The sequence below is a fragment of the Opisthocomus hoazin genome, chromosome 7, assembly GCF_030867145.1.
Source record: "Opisthocomus hoazin isolate bOpiHoa1 chromosome 7, bOpiHoa1.hap1, whole genome shotgun sequence".
NCBI classification, from domain to species: domain Eukaryota; kingdom Metazoa; phylum Chordata; class Aves; order Opisthocomiformes; family Opisthocomidae; genus Opisthocomus; species Opisthocomus hoazin.
The window spans coordinates 18,361,958-18,384,312 of record NC_134420.1 but is presented as its reverse complement, the minus strand read 5'-3'; the positions used below and the strand labels follow the sequence as shown (position 1 = coordinate 18,384,312).

At 48.5% G+C, this 22,355-nt stretch overlaps 2 protein-coding genes across 3 annotated transcripts in view; one reads left to right on the top strand and one right to left on the bottom strand.

Annotated features, from left to right (window-relative positions):
* The first annotated feature begins 1,522 nt into the window (after nt 1–1,522).
* On the top strand, nt 1,523–17,735 carry PRR33 (proline rich 33). Its single transcript, XM_075427581.1, has 3 exons — nt 1,523–1,697; nt 7,097–7,232; nt 15,962–17,735. The coding sequence occupies exons 2-3, from the start codon at nt 7,212–7,214 to the stop codon at nt 17,597–17,599; spliced, it is 1,659 nt and encodes a 552-aa protein (XP_075283696.1). The 5' UTR covers nt 1,523–1,697; nt 7,097–7,211; the 3' UTR covers nt 17,600–17,735.
* LSP1 (lymphocyte specific protein 1) overlaps nt 11,058–22,355 on the bottom strand; it is a 50,275-nt gene continuing 38,977 nt past the window's right edge. For both annotated transcript variants that reach the window (XM_009935300.2, XM_075427583.1), the window contains exons 10-11: nt 21,756–21,867; nt 11,058–12,440 (exon numbers count right to left, since the gene is read on the bottom strand). In XM_009935300.2, coding sequence (XP_009933602.1) covers nt 21,781–21,867 — 87 coding nt within the window. In that variant the 3' untranslated portion in view covers nt 11,058–12,440; nt 21,756–21,780. The remainder of the gene's footprint in view (nt 12,441–21,755; nt 21,868–22,355) is intronic.

Sequence of the window (22,355 nt, the reverse complement as noted above, 5' to 3'; positions counted from 1 at the left end):
CCACCTTGGCCATTGCTTTCTCTGGGTGACAAGGGAGGGAAGGTCAGCACTTCCATCCAGCGGCTGGAGGGAGTGTTCCCAAGTGCTCTGAGAGATGCCACTTCACTCCTGCCACCGATCCTTGAGAGTTCAGAGCCCCTGAATCTCTGCGGGTTGGCACGAGCCTTGTGCAATGCCCAATAAAAGCCAGAAAGGAAAAGCGCCTTTTCCTCGGGACCCAGTGCCAGGTCCTGGATCCTGTGGACCCCAACCCTCCCCTGATGCTTCCCCATTCAAACCAAGGCTCAGCCCTTCTGTGGTTTTACCCCTCAGCAGCATCCCTCACCAGGGCTCCTGCTTACCTGGAAGGACTGGAGAGAAGCGCCGAGCTCCCTGCCGAAGGGGACAGGCGGGCTGGGATCTGCAAATGGCCCAAGGTGATGCAGCTCTCAACTTATAGTGACATTTGATCGTCTGGAGGAGCCGATTGGTCCCAGACCCCCTGTGCTGGGCAGGGAAGGGAAAGGAGCAGGAATGGGGCGGGGAGGAGATAGAGGGGGGAGCAAGGGAAAGGGAAAAAAAAAAGGTCATGCCATGTATAGGAACAGCTGGAGTAATTGCACAGATCATGGTAAGATGGGAGGGACATGTTTAGAGAGGAAAAAAAAAAACCTCCAGGGCTTGTGTTTCTATATTTACAACCCCACCAGGCAGGCAGAGCTCAAAGAGGGGTATATGAGGCAAAGGCACCTTGGAAACAAATTGTGGGGCCCCCGCAGCTCCGTGGTGCACGGTCACTGCTTAAAACCTGGTCGTGGCACCCTGGCTCTTGCAATCTGAACAGGTGGCAGCAGCAGCCTCTGCTCTCCCAGATGGGCAGGAGCTCTGCCCTGCTGCCCCTCTACCTGTAAACAGCTTCGGCTGCGCTGCAGCATTGGAGCCTGTGGAGAGCTCGGGGACCTTCTGCCATCCAATGCTCTTTGAAACAAGTGGTCATCCAGCTTGTGAGAAGTCAGAAGCACATAGCACATGAGTTGCATGGTATTTGTGCAGGTGGTGCGTGGCTGGTGTGTGGCATGCACCCACCTCTCGCTAAGACTACCAGGGCTCTGCCACGCATCGGGGCTTGAGGAGACCTGGAACAAAAAGCAAGAGAGAAGGAATATAGCAAGAGAGCTTGTCTGACCTCAAGCCACACTCAGAGCCCTTCTTAGCATGATACGAAAGCATTATTTAAGCAAGAACATCTTAGAAAGGGCAAACCCCATATGGCTGGACCCCACTTGCAACCCTCTAGGTGCCCAAAGGGGTTTTGCCACCCAAGCACCCTCCGCAGTTGCACGGCTATGCCGGCAGAGGATTGTAGTGCCTTGCACAACCCTCAGGCTCACGCTTTGCATTCCACTGAACCTCGCAGGCTTCAGCTCCCCGTGTCCCCCCTCCCGCCCGCCGCCCTTGGCAGGGCTCCCCGGCCGCGCAGAGCATGCCCTCCGGTCTGCCTGGCAGCCCCGGCACCCCCTCTCTCTCCCCCAGCCTGTAGGAGCAGAGAAAATCTTTAGGAGCTGCGGGGCAGGCGATATTTTTGGCCCGGGTCACAGATCGATTCCTGCCCACTCTTTCCCTGTCACTTGCAGGAAAGGGTCCCCAGCCAAGGATGTAGCGACGAGCTTTCCAAGCCGTGGAGCAGGAGCGCAGTGCTGCAGCCTCCCATTAGCCAGGTAACATGCACAAGCAAAAATCCCCTCTCCAGCTTGCATTCTGTGGCTGCCCGGCAGCTTATCCCCTTGCCTGCCTCCCGCAACCCAGCTCGAGCCAATGCTTTTGTTACTCGTCGTGTGGGAGGGGGACAGTGCATCCATCCTCAGCACCCTGGCTTCGGCCAGGAGGAGTTTGCCGGGTGGGGGAGTTGGGGTGGGCACCCCACGCTGCCAAGGAGAGTGGCACCCGCATGGGGACGCACGGCTGGACCAGGTATCGCTCCACCGCAGCTCCACCGAAAGCACTAACGCAGCAAACCAGCTTTCACGCTGCGTTTTCGGCACCATCAAGCATTTTTGCAATCTTCCACTGGCTTATTTTCCTTGGGCACTCCACCAGCCAGGCAGGTCTCTAAGAAATACTGTATTTGCCCAAACCGGCAGCAGAGCAGGGATGTATGGGAGGGGGAATCCCTCAGCTGTTTCTCCTTTTATGTTTGTGGTGGACCCGTTTTGGCGATGGTATTCACCAACCTTCTTCGCCTGCCTGCTGATTATAGACTGTCCCGGCTGCTGGCAGGGCATTGCGACTCGGGTCTTCCACACTGAGGACTGAATCAATAGGTTAAAAAGGCAACATGTGTGTGCAAGTGCGTGTGAAGCCTGGGCTTACACCAGGGCGGTTCTCAGCAGATGCAAGGCTGAACACTCCCATGGTCCCGTCTGGCCCATTTGCTGGCAGTCAGTTGGCAGGAGCAACGTGAGCATCTTGCGGGGTTGCACAGCCTCTGCCGGAGCGGTGGTGCTTGTGCCCAGCAGCAGGGAAGAACTCCACTCAAACTCCTCTCTAAGCATCTTGACAAATGTGATGTTGATGCATGCTCTGGGAGGGACAGGTAACCAGATGCTTCTACCTGCTGCAGCTCTATTTTCAAATAGATGAAATGCAAATGTTGCTCCCTGCAGCATCCCCTTAGGTCCTGTGCACGCACGTCTGCACTCAGCTTAGTTCCTGATCTGGACACGTTGGGCAATGGCTGCAGACAATGTCCATCCTTACCTTATGCATCATGTCCATGCTCCGTCTTCCCCGTCACCACCCCCTGCAAGCACAGCCCATCTTCTTAGTGCATCCCCAAAGGAAGTCTGTGCATCCTATGGGCTGCCTCTGTCAGAGCACTCGCGTCCATGTCATGCATCTTGTCTCCAGTCCCAGCGTGATCCAGTTCCCTCTTCCCACAGCACCGAGGGGATCTGCTGCATCCCTCTGGAAAAGGGCTTATCTGATGCACACATCCTCCGTTTGCTCTATTATCATCTGGTTCACAGCCGAGGCTCATCACCCACAGCCTATATTATGTTTGCCCTTTCTTCCTTTTGTGGGTCTCTATCTGTTTCAGCACCTAACTATAATCCTCTCAAATATTTGTTTCATGCCTTAGCCTGTGCTTTTCATACATAGACTACATCTAGTCCTTATTTCACCTCCTGGTGCCATTGCAGACCAGTTTCATTTACAGCCTGCGACATTTTCATCTTTAGCTTTGCCTCTCTTTACTGTAGATTGTCCTGCTCTAGGCTATATATTTTGTGCTGCCTTGACATCGTCTTTCCTCCCTGCATCAGCAGCAAGGTGTGCTTGGACTTGCCTTTGAGCTGCTGCAGCCCAGCCACACCAGCCTAGAGAGCACGCAAACCACCAACAACTACCTTTTGCTCCCTACTGATCACATGGACCAGATGAGAGAGACATGATCCTGGCTGTGGCTGCATTTCTTCCAAAGGCTATCAGTTTTTGTTAGGCGAGGGTGCAGCAAGCCCCTATCTTTGGAGAAGCCCCTCTCACCAGCTGCCAGGTGAGAAGACAGCACCAAGGCCAAAGAGAGCATGCATGCAGGTCAAAGACATGAACCAGGCTCTCAAACTGTGTGAAGGCCCTCCGCCTGCTGACCTCAAGCCAGAGCCTGGCACATTTTCCCAGTGACAGCATCTCCACCTTGGGGAGGATACAGCAATCCAGTGTTCCGCCTTGAACAGGAACTAGAGGCTAAGGCGGAGATCTAGAGAAGTTTATACTAGGTAACCTGCCCCAATATTGCATTTCTTTTTGGTAGGCAGGAGCACCCAGACTGGTTATTTGAGATGGGCCACAGGAACATATGGCATAGCAGGGCTGCTTGCAGAGGAGCTGTAATCAGCCCTTCTCATCTTTTCTGGCTGTTGGCTGACCTATTGCAGCAGCCAGCGCACTTGGCCTTTAAATACAGTGTTCACACATTAACCCCAATAATTTTATGAATTGCATAAAGATGGACACTTTGGCCAAATGCTTGTCTTTTTTTGTATGCCCTCACCCCCCATGCTCATTGCACCCCAGTCCGTGAGCAGCATTTCCATGGATCACTGCCTCTTACTGCTGGATGGCACCCAGCCAGTGAGCTGAAGAATCACTGCAAAAGTGCATTGAAACACCTCTCCAGCCCTGGAAGTCTGAAATCCTACCTGCAGCTTTATGTTCATTAAAGACTACAGAGTTTGTAAATAAAATCAGCTACATCCTTCCCATTAAACAGGATCTCTTTCACAACCCAGGAGAGATCTAACTCCTGAAAAGAAGCTCTACCTACCCCTTACTTACCAACTACTGACCAACACTCAGCAAACTGATCTAACACCGAAACAAGCAGATCCTGCTTTGGCACACAAGTTGGGCCAGAGGACCTCCTGATGTCCTTCCTCACCCCAGCTTGCCCATGACTCTGCACTTACACCTTCATGCTAGAGCTACAGAGGAACTTCCACTGACACCTCCTTACATCCAAAAAAGGTTAAGCTTTGTGTTTTGTGACACTTTCAATTACAAACCTTTTACCATGGTTTAGGGCAGGCAGGAAATGGGAATCTCAAAAGCCATTTAGGAAGGAAAACTAAATTCTTATCCAGTTCCCTGCCCTCGTTCTTCTCTTTATCCCGCTCCAGAGAACGGGTTTCTGCAGTTGGGTTTAATCAGCAGTTCAAGGTGAGAGTAGATGCCCTACGTTCACCAAAACACTCTTTCCAATTTAATTGAAGCAGTTGCCAATAAAAAGGCAGATCAGATAGTGACTAAGTATGCTCACAGAAAGGACAGAATATATATATAATAAATTATTATCTGTTCCTGGGTAAAATCCAATGACCTGTTTTATGCAGCCAGTCAAGCAGAGATCAGAATAGCCTTAAACTTTAAAATCAACACCTCTATTTAAGTATCAGCAGACTGCTGCCATTTTACTGGCAATGATGGGATCCTGAGGAATCTGAGACACAACTCAAATGGGCCAAGCAAAGACCAGGCTTCCTCCCCGGCTCCTCTAATACCCCCGCTTGGCGTTTGGGCTTGGGATTTCAGTCCTCAAAAAATCTCTCGCTCCCCCAGCTAGAAGAGACCTGGTGCAGTGCTTGCCATGCACAGCAATGCACCTCTTGCAGCAGCCACTCAGATACAGGGGAGAGCAAGCAGTCGCCAGGTTGGGAGTTCACCTACCTGAATCCTGGAGGGTGTCTGGGGAACGTCAGTCTGCCAACATGTTCTCCTGATGGGGGTCCATGACATCTCAGAGGTTCAGGGGCATAAAAGGGAGAATAAATGGCAACAAACAAGATTTGTTTTATTACCTAATTATCAAATTACCTATGTACACCTCCATCCACTTTCCTGATACTGCTCTTCTCCTCCTTGCTTCTGGAGGGAGTCAATCAACACCTCTGTGGAAGACTCTAGCATGTCATCCCTTCTGTGAAATTTGGTCAGTAGGAGAATCTGCCCCTGTCTTTTCCCCTCTTAGCCTGTAAGAGCAGAAACTCTACATGTTTGCATAAGAAATAGGGGTGGATCTGAACACCTCTGACTTTGGCATCAGAGGCAAACATAAGCCAGCCTTGTGCCTCATTCATACAGTGCATGCTATAGACACACTCATGAGGCTGGCAAGGCTTCGGTGGTGACAGTGGCAGAGCAGGGTACAAGGTGTCCTTGGGCATCCAAGTTTCCAGTTTGGTTGGGTCTGGTTTTTGTTTTCTGGGTTTTTTTCCTCAGCAATATTTTCAGTGTTAGAGACACGCAAAGTCACTGGTACTCCTAAGAGACAATGGAAGTTTTGAGTTGTTAAGTCATCAGTCAAAGAGGAATTAATTGCATTAGGGTGTTTGCATGAAGTATTGAGCACCTACCCCCCCAATCCTTCTGCAGGTCAGTGCTGCACTAAGGAGCAGCGTGTCCTGCAGAGCCAAGTGTGATCTCATCAGTCATCAGAGAGACAGAGAAGGAGGAAGCAAACAGAGAGCTCACCTCCAACACCAACCCAAAGATGCATCTGCGTCCCTTCCATGAGAACTGGCCTCATCAGACAGGCCACAACTCTGATGGATGCGGGAAATGCTTTGCTATCTTGATCCATGACAGAGTGGCTCAAAGTCAGATTAGAGATACATTACTGCACAGGGTCAATGAGCAACAAGGCTTCGCAGGGTGGTACTGGAGAAGCAAGAATCTGCCTTCAGAGCTGGCTTTCTAGTGTAGCTCACCAGCATTCCAAAAGCCAGATGGAACAGACCAAGCTTAACACAGGTGTAAAACTGCTTTGGAGACCTCCAGAGAAACTACTATTGCATGCGCCCTGTGAGCATGTTTAACCTACCAGCTGCCTTGGCACCCACACTAAAGGGCTCCTGAAAGGCTGCGAATAAGCAAAGCCTAAACTGAGATGACAGCTGGAAGAGGGGACGAAACGCCCAGGGGCCAAGAGGCAGTAAATAACTGCATGGCTTTTGGGCAGCTCACACATTCGTTCAGGGCAAAGGCGGGTATTGGTGCCATGCTTGCCAGCTCACTTTAGCAGTCTTAGCTCCTATCTTCCAGTCAAACTGCATGCAAACCTCCAACCAAAATTCACCAAACGAATCAACTCTGCTCCCAGCACAGCATTTTCCATGCTTACATGCTCCCCATACAGTGCATCCCTCTCCAGGAACACGCAGAGACAGAGCCAGAATTTGCACTCTTGCTCTCTGGGGATGGTAACAGTCAAAGCACAGCTCCAAATTCACATTTTGCATCCCTGACTTTTGCAAAACTGGATTGGCACACTTGAAAAGCTTCCAAATGGTTTCATTGCCTAGAGCTACTCTGCTAGAATATCTGTCCTGGCAACATCACCATTACCTGCCCTTCACCTCTCCAGTACTTTAGATGCTGAACTTTGCAGGGCCAAAGCTGGGAGCATGCAATGGTGTCACTCGATAGCCCTTTTCGTGCTAATTTTAGTTGATGGAATTTTTCACAGTTTCAAAAAGAAGCCACTTTATTTTTGAGAAACGTGTTGTACTTACTGTCTACTGTAAATACTCTTTTCCATCTGATGTTTTGAACTTACCTACAGGGCTCTAAAAATCACAAGAAAAAAGCACGCAAAATGATCTCAAAGGGATGATGACGTGTTAATTTTGTAAACCAAACCGAGTAACAAGATGCACCCAACATGCAAGTGATTGCAGATGGAAACAAATTACACATCAGTAAGTACTGAATTTCATCTTTCTTCAGTTAATATTAATTCCTGATTTTTGTGGTAGACTGTTGCTCCATCACTCAGCTGTTTGCTTTGGGAGATGTGCTTGCTCCACCTGCTTTAGACATCTAAGACACAGTCCCTGTGGGATTCAGGAGATCCTTGGACACCCTAGATCTAGGCTAGATGTCTCTGAAGACAAGGGATCAGGCTGGACAACTCAAGACATAGCCCGGGACTTATCCTCAGGCTATATACACCTAAATGGACGAGACAGGCAGACTGTGAGAAGGAAGCCAGAGCAGCAGGATAGGAGCCAGGACCAGTGCCTGGAGCTGCTTTTTTGGGCTGTACCCAGAGGAGGTGAGCAAGGAAGGAAACCAGCAAAGGTGCTCACAGCAGCCACCCAGAGCCTCTCTGCAACCTCAGGGAAGGACTGCCTAACCAACCAAACATCTTGCTGCTTTCATGCTTTAAAAAGCTTGCTGATACAAATTCCAGCGCTATTTTCCCCTTATTTTGTTTCAGCCTCTCCCACCCGGTTCTTCCCATCACCCTGAAAAGCCTCAAGTCCATGACACTTTTTTCTATTTATTTGAAGGATAAAGAGTGCATCTCTTTAGCATTGCTAAACCACTATTATTTAGAGTTATTGTGAGGAGATTAAGCACCTTTCTGAAATTTATTATTTAAATCAAATTGTTCCACTGCAACCAAAACCCTCAGGGGACCCAAGGCAAAATTACAGGGAAATCACTTGTGTTCTGTCTCATTATTATTGTCAGGATCCTTGTAACAGGTCCATCATTTCTGAATCAAATCCTAGCTCCAACTGCACTTCTCATCACTGTCAGATCCATTCTTTACCTGCTTTAAAATATATATATATCATGCAGCATTAGCGAGAGTGTGTTGAGCAGGCAAGAGTGACCAACAGACCAACCTCAGAGCCTTTTTCAATAGCGTATCAGCTGCCACCTCATTATTTATAGCCACCCCGCTCTTCAGGCTTGTTTATTTTCCTTCCCTAAGGTGATGGTGGCGGGAGGGGAAGCTCTGACATTCAGGCCCAAGAGTTCCCGAGTCTGACCTTTCCTTCAAAGAGCAGAAACCGCAGACACATTTCAAGGAAGAAAGTCATTCGGAAACTTTAGACCCTCATGTCCACCACCTCACTGGAGGCCCAGCACAGTGCTACAAGCAACACTTGAGCAGATCTGTTAATTAGCCAGCTCACATACATAAGGATGGTCACAAACATGAGCCTATAATTATTTCATACTTGAAAAGAGAACCAGAGGAAGTCTAGGCCCCAGTCTCGAGGCAGAACAACTGCTATACAAAGACACAACATTCCAAACAGACTTGAGTCTTCCATCAGCTAGGTTTTCCCCAAGTTTAAAGAATGCTGGGTTATGGCCTGCAGGAAACAGGCATTGCAATGGTCGTGGGCCAAGTTTTCCAATCCCATCTCGCATACACTCCTGTAAAATCATCTGTTAAAGCTTGCTGGAAAAAAAGCAGCCCTGAAGCCTGCTATAGAACGACAAGCAGCCTGTTTCAGTATTACTGCAAAGATTCATTGAAGAGTGGATACGGTACAAAAGGATGCTCCCCTTCTGCATAACCTAATCACACAGGACAGGGAAAGATGAAACTGGGGAGAAGCAACACCTCGAGGTGTGCCTCAAGGTCAGAACACTGAGAGCCCACATAAGGGTTCAAGCCCCTCTCTTTGGGCACTGTTGACCTGCTGAGGGGATGGTAATGTGGGATGGCATGGAAGCACAGGGAACACGGGCAGCCAAAAGATGCAGGGTCCAGGAAAGCATTGCTTTTCTCCACAAGTCCTGCAGCAAGACACTCTCAATGCCTCAGTTTGTCCTTGTTACACTTCAAGTGCAACAGATCCAGGAGAAGATAAAGCTAACATCTTATAATGAGTCTCAGAGATGCCAATGCTGCAAAAAAATATGAGTTTGATATTGTGAAAAATGAACATAAACATAGGGAGCAGTCAGCTACCGAGTAAGACCAGACCAGTAACTGCTACAGAGAGGCACAGCTGGCTCTGCTTTACTCAGACAAGCAGGATGAGTCCCCAGGAACACTCTTCACATCCCGAGGAGAGTGGAGGTCCCAGCAATATGCAGAGACACACCAGAGACCTGGATGCAGACTGGCTTTGCAAACATTGCAGCATAACTTCACCATCATGCACAGTAGTTTCTCCACAGCAAATTCACCCGCAGGAGGTTTTCATTTTAGCAAGAAATGAGCAGAAGCACTTCACAGATGCCACCTTTTCTTCAGAAGCGAGCAATGAAACCAGCTACAACGGTTTGTGCTTGCTACCAAGGGGAGAAATGAGCCTTCGTTCCCTCTTGGCATTGCCCAAGATACACACCCAGAGCACCTGGGCTGCAGCATCCCTTTTTGAGGGGTGGTCTTTCACCATTCTGGTGACACTTCCTCTACTACCTCATGCGCACCATGGTACTTTAGGAGGAGAAACAATACATTGCAAAGTTAATTTAATAGTGGAAAAATTTCCCCTGGCAGATATAGGTACCTCATAAAGATATACACATACCTGCTCCAAGCTAGGTCTTTCCCTGATTCCTCACCACCACTAGAGTGCTCTGGTCTCCACGGAGAGTTTCCACATACCCTTCTCACTTCTGTGCTGCAGCCAGAACCTGAATTATGGCAGTAGTTTCTGTTTAAACCACCTTTAGGTCCACATGGGCTTTTAGCGGGAAAAACATGTCCTGCAAATTAACCCTCCTTAGAGAAGGAACCTCACACAGGCAGCTTTTGGGGCCTTTTCTGCGCTTTCCAAGCTGGCAGGGCACAGGAATAGTAACAGAAGTTTCTGTCCATCCTTTCCACCAGACAACTGCAAAACAGTGTTGAAACTAATTGGTGCAGCCAGTTTGCACACATGCAAGAGCACAGTAGCACTGCTTTCACCTCATGCCAGCACATCTCTATACACCCCATTGCTACTGCTCTGGCCTCACTTGAAAATCCCAGCATGGCAGTGAAAAGGCTAAAGGGAGGAAGACAGTAGTAGATGGTGTCTGTTATCCCAAGCACTCTGAGGAACACAGACTCCTTGAATACCTATCTCCAGGATGAGCTAAAGCAGAGGATGGAAAGGATGAAGGTATCAATAAGCAGAAAGATGACAGCAAGAAGCAGTGTCTGAAAACTGTCCTGTTCCTAACAGTTTAGGAAAGCGTAGGCAGGGATAGAAAAAGTATTCGCTGTCCCTACACAGCAAATACTGTATCTTCCAAATAATACCAGAAATTGTATTATTTGGAAGATCACCTCTATAAAAAGGATTTTCATTAGACAGTTCCAGATAGGGTAGTCAGCTCATTAGAGTGCTAGGTTCCTCTACAGACAGCTATATAAGCAGGCTATGGAGGATTATTTTTTAAGGCTGACATTGTCAGTGATTGTGGTTGAAGCCTGTGATACTGCTCAGGTCTATTAGTTGGGGAGCTAAGCTCTCTGCTTCTCCTAGCTGATCACTCCACAGGAAGTCCTCTGCTTGCTACTCCGTCTCTCACCCAAACACCGCTCATTCCCATTTTACAGTCAATTACCCCCAATAACAATGACAAATGCAGCAAGATGACAAGGATCTCCTAAGTGGGGCAGGCACATGGAAAGCCCCTTTCCTGCACACGTCAAGCTCCTTTTCTTCTTGTTATGCAGCCTGATGTTTCTTCTCCTCCACTTTCCACTCAAGGACAGAGCTGCAATGTCTCATAAAACAGTTTTGCTGCAGGAAATCCTACATCAACAAAATCCTCAGAGCTGCCATTGTTACAACATCTTTCTCAAATTTTATTAAATGCTTACAAAAAAAAAATTGAGGACACACAGTAAATTTAAGCAGAAAGCAAACCGATGCAGGAAGAGAGAGAAGCTGCCCTCCCTCCAGGAGAGCAGAAACAAGTTGCAAAATTATGTTGACATGGGAAGAGGGCAGGAATAAGACTTTAAAGAATGGACGGGAGACATGCTAACACTATGAAGTATGTAGACATGGGAAAGCTCAGATACACTCTTGGGAGCTGATTTACATATCTCAGGTCCAAGGCCAGAGTGCCACTCTTTATGGGCTCAGTTTCCCCATGTTCACAGCAAGCCCTGACCTCCCCAAACAACTCATTAGGATGCCTTTTCACTGAGGCAGCTTCCAGGGTGAGAGAAGCAGCCATTTCCCAGATATCCTGTCCACCTCCAGGAGCATAGCAGGCAGGTTATCAATGTACCCACCACCTCTGACATTCAGGAGAATCATTTCAATCACTGGCACTGGAGCCCACAGGTTAGAGAACAAACGTCCCTTTTCCAAAGAAGGGAGATAATGCCAGTGGATCAGCACTCCTCACCTGGGAAAACAGACCTCCAACCCATGTTAGACAGGGAGAGGAAGGCAGCAGCGATTTGAAACAAAGCTGCTGTTGTTACTGTTGAGATAGAAAAGCAGCAGAAACATTTTGGCATGGGTACATAATGGTGATTAAAGGGTGATCTGGGAACTAAAGAAAAAAAACATGACTAAGTTGAACGTGATTTGATATACACAAAGTAGATGGAAGTTCCTCAAGGCAGATGTTGTAGAGGGACAGAGGCTGCATTGTAAACAGGGGAAGACTTTACCCACAGCTCGCACCAACAGGGTGACAAGTGGTCCTTGCAGTCTCTTCACCCTTGGGTTCTGCCCGTTGCCCTGCTTTCAAACACTGATTCTTTTACCAGGTTTCTGCTGAGCTCCCTCTCTCCCACCACCCAGCTACCAAGAGCCACAAAAGTAGAAATTCTTCATCATGTAACAGAAGCCCTGCCAGCTTGGCACAGCAGCAGATCCCTCTTTTCCAACACTTGAGAAAGAAGGAGAGAGGGAACAGAGCCACAGCCTCCCATCTCCATAGCAGAGCCAGATAAAAAAAAATTTAAAAAGCCAGAGAGTCACGTAGAAGGTTAAAACAGGGGTGGGTTTTGCCAGCTGATCTAGTTCCTTTCATCCAGCCAGAGGCAGCATGGGGTATTGCTCACACCCCGAGAGGAGTCAGGCTGTACCGAAGCGGACTGATATCAGGCAGGAGGAGAAGAGAAACATCCTTCAGTTATCTTCTGTGGAGCAGAGGAAATAGTGGCATTGAGGGTTGCATCGAGCCAGGACCAAGCTCAGCTGCAAGACAAGAAAACAACAAGTTTATGCACACCATTTGGCCTGCCACGAGCAATACCCTGGGCTGTACAGGGGCAGCATCTTGTCTAGCAGTTACAGGTGGTTTTCTCCCAGCCACTTCCACAAAGCCCTGTGATAAAGCTTCAGCGCTGCAGAACAGCCAACCGTGCTATGTGCCCACAGCAGAGCAGATGCCAAGGGCTGCACACCCGGCAGACGTCACGACTGCCCAGGCAGAGGGAACGATGTGCTTCTGCCCAGCTATCTCCTCCCAAGGAGGAGATTAGCAGGTTTCCTTCAAGCCCAAGAAAGCCACTGAAGCGGAGAGTGTGTTCCTACAGCCCCCGGCAGCCACAGCTCTCCACTCGGGACCATCTGCAAGCAGTATCAGTTTCCTGTAGCTCTCGATCTGCTCCACACACAACAGCTGGTGCAGCCAAGGGACTCCAGCATGCTAATAACTTTTCCATTGCATGATAAATGACTCCTCCATGCCGACACTCTCCCCACCATTCCCAGTTTGGGGTTGATTGCAGATGGAGCAGAGTCCAGGAGAACAGTTGGGGTCCAAGAGCGGGTGACCTCCCCTCTACCCGCAGACACTCAACCAGCAGCAGGGAAAATTAACCCTTTGAAAGCCTCCTGACTCAGCTTCTAACTCAATTTCCTTTCAGCTTATCGCAAACCCACCCAAGTTTCTCAGGCAGTATTTTCCCTGCTGTCTCTGGGTTTTCAGCTTTGGCCTTTCCACTGGTAATAAAGCAAGTCCATCTGTCCTTTTGCTTCATTACACGGCAAGGGGGAAGACACTCACAAACCTTGCTTGTTGCAGAATTTCTCCCAAGAACACAAAGCTCTGAAGGAGACTCAAACAAAGCCAAGCACAACAGTGAAGGCAAATAAATTAAGAGCTGATTTCCTTTTGCTGTCTCTTAGCATCTCTCTGCCTCACTAATCAAGCACATAGACTCTGACACAGTCACATGCCATGGAAGTCCTCACCTACAAGGTCTCCAAGATCCACAGCACAGCAGGTTTTAAGTCAGATGGGATGCTGAGATAGTAGCAAGAGTGATTTTCAGAGCACAGGCTGTTGTAAGAGACCACAAATCTTGAGGTTATAGGGCACAAATGAGCCTCTAACTTTGGGAACAGAGGGAAAGTTTTCCTGGTGCATGCAGATTATGTGAACTTCCCGCTCCAAGAACCCCCATGCCCTCCTCAGTAGCATGTGGCAGTTTGCAGCAAATCCCAGGCAAGATCCTTCTCTGACCTATGTGGGAAGCTGCATTTTTCTGGTATGCAGCAGTCCGCAGGACAAGGAAAACACTCAAAGAGCTGAGAACTAGTTGGGAAGTTCACTGCCCTGACTCTTTAGAATTCCCACCACAACAAACCTGAAGTAGGTCAACCTTTAATTCTGGCTTACTGGTGCTGCTACACCACAAACTCATCTTGTCCATGGGACCACATTAAAGAGGAGCAGATGAAATCATTCCACAATCAATCCTAACATCAGATGCATGTATTAGCACACCTTGCAGCAGATAAAAAATCACCCAAGCAATTACCAATTCCTATACGAACAGAAACAGAGTAGTGTTGCACAAGAGCAAGTATGCACCTCTCCAATTGCGGCATTTTGGCTTTCTGACCCAGAAGAATCTAGAATATCCACAGGGCTGGGGCAGAAAGCAGGTATATGAAGGAAGGGGCTCCTAACATTTTCTGGGGGCTGGTGCAGACTTGTTTCTAAAAGTAGCTCTTGGAATAGAGCAGGTCTTAATCCCAGCCTTGCGCTTAAGGCACAAAGCTGATAAGCCACTGGGAATGCCCAACAGTTGTCACCCCCAGCTGGCACAAATCCTCTTCCAAGCCCCTCACCAAAACAGTGGGAGGTTTCTCATGCCTGCAGCCAAAATAAATGCATCAGTTGGTAGCAGTGCACCACTTGCTAGACACTGCCCAGACCCTCATCCACTGTGGTGAGGGCTGGACCTTAAAGGCTGTGTGCCCCACATGCCACCTCTTCAGTGCTTTCATTTGCTGCTGCCTTTTTTTCCTTCTTCTTCCTATCCACAACCAGGTTTGGCAGATACACCACCTGCTTGCCTGGTACAGATCAGCTTCCCAGCCTGGTGCTGACAGCAGCACTGCAAGCCCAAAGACAACATTAAGCACTCAAGCGCAAATAGCTGTTCTGCACTTCTGAGAGTTTTATTTGGGATAATTTTCCCACACAGTAGGTATCACACTACACACCCCCACTAACCAGGGCAGGTTGGGAGCCACCAGGAACTGAGCAGAGCACATGCAATAGTCCCTCTGGGCAACCCTGACATCACCCCACCTCTTCCTCATTTCAGGATGCTCAGTTGCATCCAGCACCAGGAATTAAGGGGCTCGGTGATTTATGCCTCATTTCATAGTAAAACTCGGCAACTCTGTGCTGAGAGCCAGGGCAGAGTCAGATTTCTTTTTGGGGGCTGCCACAGAGTAATGGCAGGTCAGAGGCTGCGTGCTTGGTGTTCAGTGTTCCCCAGCCTTGCTCAGGAAGAGAAAGAGAAGCGAGACTGGTTTTATCTTTCTATCCCCAACACAGATACTTAGCTCAGCTGCAGGAAATCTCACTGGTGCTCACCAGAAAGGAGATGGTGGTGAGTTAGCAACAGAGTGGGAAAAGCAGTTGTGCATCCCTCCAGAAGCAGCAGTGTTGGCCAAAGGAGGTCCAGCTGCAGTGGCCACTGGGGATAGGATCCAACTCCGACCACAACTGTTTCACTGAAGAACGGGTGATACAGGGAGGACAGTGGCAATGGTCCCTAACTGAAAGGGAAAACTAGGTTTTATCTTAAATTGAGTGCAGAAAGAGACAGTTACTGCTGTGCTTGATGCAGCAAAGAAACACCAGTCAGAATTAGTGTTGTGACAAAGCACTTTCTCATCACATGAACACAGCTTACAAGTCCTGCATTTCACAGGGGTGTCTTTCTGCCAGCTGAAATCAATCAAGGCCAGTGTCGACTGACTCAAGTGACATAGTTTATGGCTGTTCTGTTGTACATAACATTGTATCAGAGTATTAATAACTGGAATTTGGAAAGCCATGAAACATTCCTGATTTGTGCCTCTGGAGAATGTTTCAAAGCTTCAAAATTTCAGACCTGCTCTGTTTCTCTTGACATTTCCTTCCAAATGCTGTTAGGACTTGCGAAGACACAAATGTCTGGGGTCCCAAGGAGCTCTCACTGGATTTTGCACTAGCGCTAGGAGCAGGAGGGCTCCAGGTTTGGCAGTACAGCTTCTCCCCAGTACATCTCTTGCCATGCCACACCACCCTCAAGACTGGCTGAGACTGCCTTGGGAGACTAAGGAAACCAAGGCTGATGCTCTTCTCCCACAATACTGACTCCATACTCATAGCTTTTGGAGAGAGGAAGAGGAGGCCTTATGTAGGAATACTTCAGAGTCTAGCACAGGGCTAAGCCCATGCCAACTCTAAGCTTTGTGTTTTCTTCCAGGAGATGACAATGCTGATAACAGTATCATCCTCCATCCAGCCTGCTCCCATCCGCCATCACCTTCCTCCCCCTCCCACCCTACCAAAGCCTGGGAAGGACAACCTGCGGCTCCAGCGGCTGCTGAAGAAGGCAGCCAAGAAAAATGCTGTCCTAGGTTCGGAGCAAGCCAAGTCCTTTCGGTCCAGCCTCTCACCTGTGAACGAGGCCAGCTCTGACCTAGAGCACAATGAAAGAGCACCCCCAGCAGAGACACCCGAAACCACAGCACCCCCCTCCACCAGCCCCCCAACCCACCTCTCTGTCAAGCCTGTCACCCACCGTGTTCCCTCCCCTTTCCGAAAGAGCAAGCCTTTCACACTGAAGGTCACCGAGCAGAGGCGCATTGCTGAACACCTCAGGCTCACAACCTCCTCGGCCATGCCCATGCTACACAAGCCAGGTGCTCCTGAGACTCCACAGCAGCCTGAAGGCACGGACACCCACCTTCCCTCTCCAGGAGACCCTTCCATATTTGTTCTCCCCCAGCCGCCTCCTTCCAGTACACCCAGTAAAGAAAGGGCACCAGAGGTTACCTATGTCACCAAGGTGCACACTTATTTCCACAGTGTCAAGCCACCCAGGGCTAAGACACCCATGTCAGATCAGACCCAAGCAACCATCAGCCGTGAGGACAAAAGGTCTTCTCCAGCAGCTGAAACAAGCCACTCTGAACCTTCTCCAGGGCAGATACGCACCCCGCTCAATGACAACAAGGCCACGGCTTCCACACAGGAGCCTCCCCTCCCTTCTGCTGCAGGAGCAGAGCCTCCTAAGGAGCCCAAGCCTGCTCCTACTGAAGAGTCCATCAAGGCCCCTTCACCCAAGCACAGCACCTCCCATGCCCATGCCAATAAGCCTACAACCCATGGAAGTGACATGGAAATATCTGGATCAGAGAGAGCTCCTGAATTACCCAAGCAAGATGGCGACATCCTAAAACAATCAACACCCAGCACTCCTTGGACACAAGCACACCCAGAGACAGCAACCCCAGCACAAGCTGACAGTATGGCAGCCACCTCCACAGGCATCAAGGCAGAACATGTCATTCAACCTCATTTGAAAACCAGCTTACCAAACACCAGCCCTCCACTCAAAGCTGAGCCAGCGCTACTGCCAGTAGAAGCAAGACCTCCTGGAGCCAATGCTGGTGGCTGGCATCGTCTCAAGAAGCACTTGATGGTGCAGCCAGAAGCACCCAACTTCCCAGAGCCTGAGCCAGAAAAGTTGGGACTGGAGGAAGGGAGCAAAGAGAAGGACAGCTCTCAAGCAATCATCAGTCAAGACCGTGGGCTGTTTAAATCAAGGGCCACGAGAATGTGGGATGCTATTTTATATCAGATGACAGTCAAAGAGAGGAAGCAGCAAGCAGAAGCAGAAGAGAAGAAGCTGCAGAAGGGAGAAAGCTTTTTTCTTCCCCGCCGCTTACCCATCCTTCTACATAAGCCACGCTTCGATGCCCGGAAACTGAAGGAGCTGGCTGCCAAACCAATGGCAAAGATCACCGCTGTGTTTGAGGTGGGCCAATTTAGACCCAAAGTGGCTGAGGAGCACACCAAGAGCTTTAACAGAACGGCATCAGGATGGTCAGTCAGCTGAAGCCAGGCTGCTCCACCAGGCCCACATGTCTGGGCCTTCCTACAGGGCACCAAGCAAGAGAGCACCTGTGTCTAGGTTTACTGGCCAATAGAGTCAAATGTAAGGAAAAAATAAAATTAAATAAAACCTCCTCCAAGCCAGCAGCCTCATGCTGTGGGTTTAAGGGTTACTATCCATATGTATATAAGCTTAAATGCATAACATACCACATCTGCAGGTCATGAGCCAGGAAAACGAACATGCACTTATTTTAAAAAGAGCCAACAACAAGCACCGTATGCAGTAATATGGGAAAGAGAGGGGAGGCACACAGTGAAGAGGACAAATGCCTGTAGGAAAAGCCCAATTTAGAGAAGGATGATGGAATCTATTTTATTGTGTTTATTTAAGACCGAGAGAAATCCTAGAAATAAAAGCAGTTGTAGATGAGACAACATGAAGGAATCTGGGTTGCTCCACATCTCCTCTAGGAATTCTTAGAAACTGAACTCAAAAAGGGTACACATTATCTCTTTAGCTTCTCCACTCAAAGTGCTGTGGAGGGCACCTCACACCCATTCACTGAGAACAAGGTGGAAACTCATGCCTTCACCCAAGGCACGGACAACGGACAGCATAAGATATCCATCCTGCTCTCACATAGCAGTTTCCCTGCCTAAAGCACTGGACATCATCATTTGACATCAGACTGCTAAATTGCAGCGCACAGAAGACTAACTTTGTTGAGTAATCAAGTTCCTTTATGTATTTTACAGTGTTTTTTTAAGTACAGCTGGGGGTTACTGTTTTCATGACAACCAGCAAGAGCCTGCTTCAGCACGTGGGTATCCAACTCTGTGTATTTAACAAGGTGCTGTTTTCTGGGGGTTCCTGCTAACCACGTGTAGTCTCATTTTCAGAGGCAACATCAGAATAGCGGCATACCTACTGGTGCCTGATGTCCTGAAAAAAAGGGTATTTAAAACAAAATCCCCAACTCTGTCCATCCACAGAGATAACTATACTTTCCAGCATTAATCACCATTTGCATCTCCATCACCACCAAACTTATAAGCATGAAAGCTGGAGATCAGCTATTTCTATTTCTCAAGAGACTTTGTCATGTTCTGGGATATTCCTGCACAGCTAATGTAGGATTGCTATGTTTAGTCCAAACAGGAAACTCGATACACAGCTCTACATTCTCTTCGTGTGCAGAGGATATGGAGCTGACCAAAAGTTCCCCAAGCCAAACTGTGAACACTTAGAAACAAAACCAAGAGCCCCTTTTGCCTTTTTGAAGTCTTCCAATTTTGCAATGATGCTATCAGAAGAGCTCAGTTATAATCAAACCATCACTGAAGTTTTCACTTTGCTGGTCTTTTCCTCTGTTGTGTAACCCCTTCCCTATTTCCTGGGAAAAAAAATGAGAAAGAAGAACAACCGAAGTATCCAAAGTGTGGACTTCTCAACCCCCCAAGTTTTCCAGGAAAAAGCTGAAAAGAAGTAGGTTGGAAATGCACAAGTAACCACAAGTGGATCCCAGGTAAGCCTTGGCAGGATAAATCAACATGCTGCAATAGAAGGCTATAAAGTAAGATCCATGCAGCAACACAAAATAAAAAAGGCTGCAGCTTAAAACATGTAGAATGCCTAATGCAGATAAAGATGACCTTGCCACACAGCGATAAAATGGCACCTTACTGTAGCACAGATAGTTGGATGCCTGTGCATAAGAGTCTGCATTCACAAGATCCACTGCATTAGCGTGAAGCAGAACAACCAATATCGATTACACTTGGGAGACCAAGTGAATCTGGCCACAGAAGATTGTTTCAGAAGCAACTGTGCTTTAATCCACTTTGTCCTGCAGCAAGGACAACCACCCAGAACAAAGCAGCAACTCTCACATTTGGTGATGAGGAAAGGCTTATGTCTTGCATCTGCTGGGCTTCCCACCAGGCTGCATCCACAACCCAGCCCCACTGCACAGGGATGGGGAATCGCCAGTGGGGAGAGCGATGCCCGCAGCAGAGGAAGGCAGGTCTGGCTGCGTGGTTTAGCCCTTCTGCCCCAAGAGTGAAGGGCAGAGGCATACAGCAGGCCTGGCAAGTCCTGCAGAGAGAGCCTGGCACAAGAGAATTGCAGAGAAGAGAACAGATGCCTGGAGACAAGAGGAGATTTCCACCAGTGGTTCTGCACTGGGACCCATCGCAGCATGTCCCAGCTTGAGTCACTGTGCTGAGTGAGGGAAGGGGAATGCCGCTGGACACAGAGTTTGTTTGGTTTTCAATATCAAACAGCCTCAGGCAGTTGGTAAGAGCCCAAATTGCCACTTAGACAAAACCTCTTGCGCCACAGCCTGCTCAGAGGTCCTGCGGCTCAGCAAGGAGGGGGGGGAAGGAAGAAAAATTGTACCTGTGTTCAAGCAACCAGAAAGCTGATAAGGTGGTGTTGAGCAAGTGACATGGGGGTGAACCAGAAGGGTTTGGGAGCAAAAAGGCAACCATGAAGGGATCCAGCAGTAGGGAAAAAAGGATGAACATAGTTCAGGGGGGGTGGAGAGGAGCTGGGGAGCAGCGACTTCTCAGCACACAAAACAGTCAGCTAAAAACCTAAGAACAGAAACAAACCAAGATCGTCCAAGCTATCACAGTCATTTTGCTATTCACAGTCAAAAAACCCTTCCTTGAAAATGAGCCCACAGGGCAACAGTGCTGCGCAGTGGTTGTCTGGCGTACTGGGTGGATCCTAGAGGACATCCCGTGACAGTCACTTTCCAGCATCCTTTCCTGAAAGGCCAAAGATCAGAGCTGAAGGCACTTACCTTTGAGCTGCTTGCAGAAACTCAAGTAGGGCAAACAAAACCTGCTGACAACCTAGCAAAACCTGTTTGCTATAAAGAATTGAAGCTCAGTGAGAACCCACCTGTTACATCAAAACAGAATTCGGGAAAAAGTAGAGGGCTGATCAAAGAGGAGACCTTAAAATAGGTTTCTGAAAGCCACAGGCAGAGAAGCAAGTTGAGGATGCAAGTCCAGTGGGCTCCTCCAGCTTTACATCTAAAAGTGTAGCTTTGGGCAGACTTGGGTTTGTACTGCTGCCCATCTCAAAGTGGCATTCCAGAGAGCTTCTCTTCTAAATGGGCAGCACAAAAGAAGAAGAAAAAAACCAATATGCTGCACTCAGAAGCCAGCTCCTTCAGGAAAAAAAATAAAAAAGAAAAAAAGATGGAACACAGCTCCCAGAAGAATTCAGAAACAAAAGGTGTTTTGTAGCAGACAGCTATTTATAAGCTTGGCTACGAAATAAAGCTTCTTTTTTATAGTAGGAAAAAAAGTGAATGAGCTTGTTTTCACCCCCGACAACTTCCTCTCCTCTCACAGTGCCAGATGCTGCCCAGTTGAATCCAACCAGTTATCACCTCCCTCTACGTCATTCCCCCTTATTGCCACAACCCTCTACTATAATCCACTCAAGATAACACAAGGATATGTAATAACATAAACACAATATGAGCATAAGATCCGAAGACAGTTTCAAGAGGGCACAAGAGACAGCAGCTCAGCTCTGCCTTCCCCCAAACTACACATCAGAGGATGGTCCTTTCTGCTCTGTTGGTCTACCCAGCACAGCAGATGTTCACGTTCTCCCTACTACAATCCTATTATTGGCTGGTTCTAAGAGGTTAGTGAAATCATTAAAAGCTTTTCCCCTGATTAATTCAGTGAATCATGGAATTAGACCCCAAAAGCATCTGAATTTCAGGAGTATATCAGTCCCCATACTCAGTCAAGACGACCTCCAGCTATATACTTCTCCTTGCAATGTAAGAGAACATAAGAAAAAACAGCAGATAGACTGTTCCTTTGAACTAGCAAAGACAAATACATCTTCACCCAAACAGCAGTAGCTAAGGGACTTCTTCAGATTAAACCAACACAGGTATCCAGCTTCCTAGCAGCATCAGAAACTCAAAGACCAAAACAAACCCCCACTGTGTACCCACTCCCCGTCCAGCTCAGAAAGTCAGGCGTTTGCCCAGAAGCAAGGCTCCAGCTGTTACCATACAGTACCTTCCAGCTCACCTGAAGTGTAGCTGGCAGAAAATAACCCCAATGCCCTGCCAGAACAGCGCCAGGAGTTTTACACAATGCAAGGTCATACCCCCACCTACCTGGTTAATGAGTTCTTCAGGCACACTATTGCTCTGCAGCATCATCTATCAACACCTTCTTGTACTGGCCATGGCCCGTCGCAACAAATTTATACTTTTTGCCAGGAGTGGACTGAACACGAAAGAAACAAAGAGCCTAAGTCAGCATTTTTCTCCCTCAAATATGCAGTCAAGACCAAATAACCAAAGCCAGAGAAACACATGATATGGTTGTAATCCCAGAGGGCTTGGAGACAGCCTGCTCTGTAGGCTCTTCTCGACCCTTCCACGTACGCTCTTCGTTTGCACCGACCGACAACCACTTTCTATAAGCATAAGGTAACACAGCAAGCACAGGACATCTAATAGGAAAGAGAAGATGCAATGCCAGGCATCGTGAGGGAGGACTCATCTCAGAGTCTGGAACCCCCAAGCCAGGGCTGGTTAGAGCCATGGCAAGGGCCAGTTTCATTTACCACATGCTGGCAGCAGTACCGACCCAGGAACAGACAAGATAGTTTGATCTTCCTCTCACAGCCTGGACAGTTCGAGCAGCAGCCACCTGCTGCATTTTAATAGGCATTCCACAAATGTGCCAGTAGGAAAATAACCTCAAGTGTT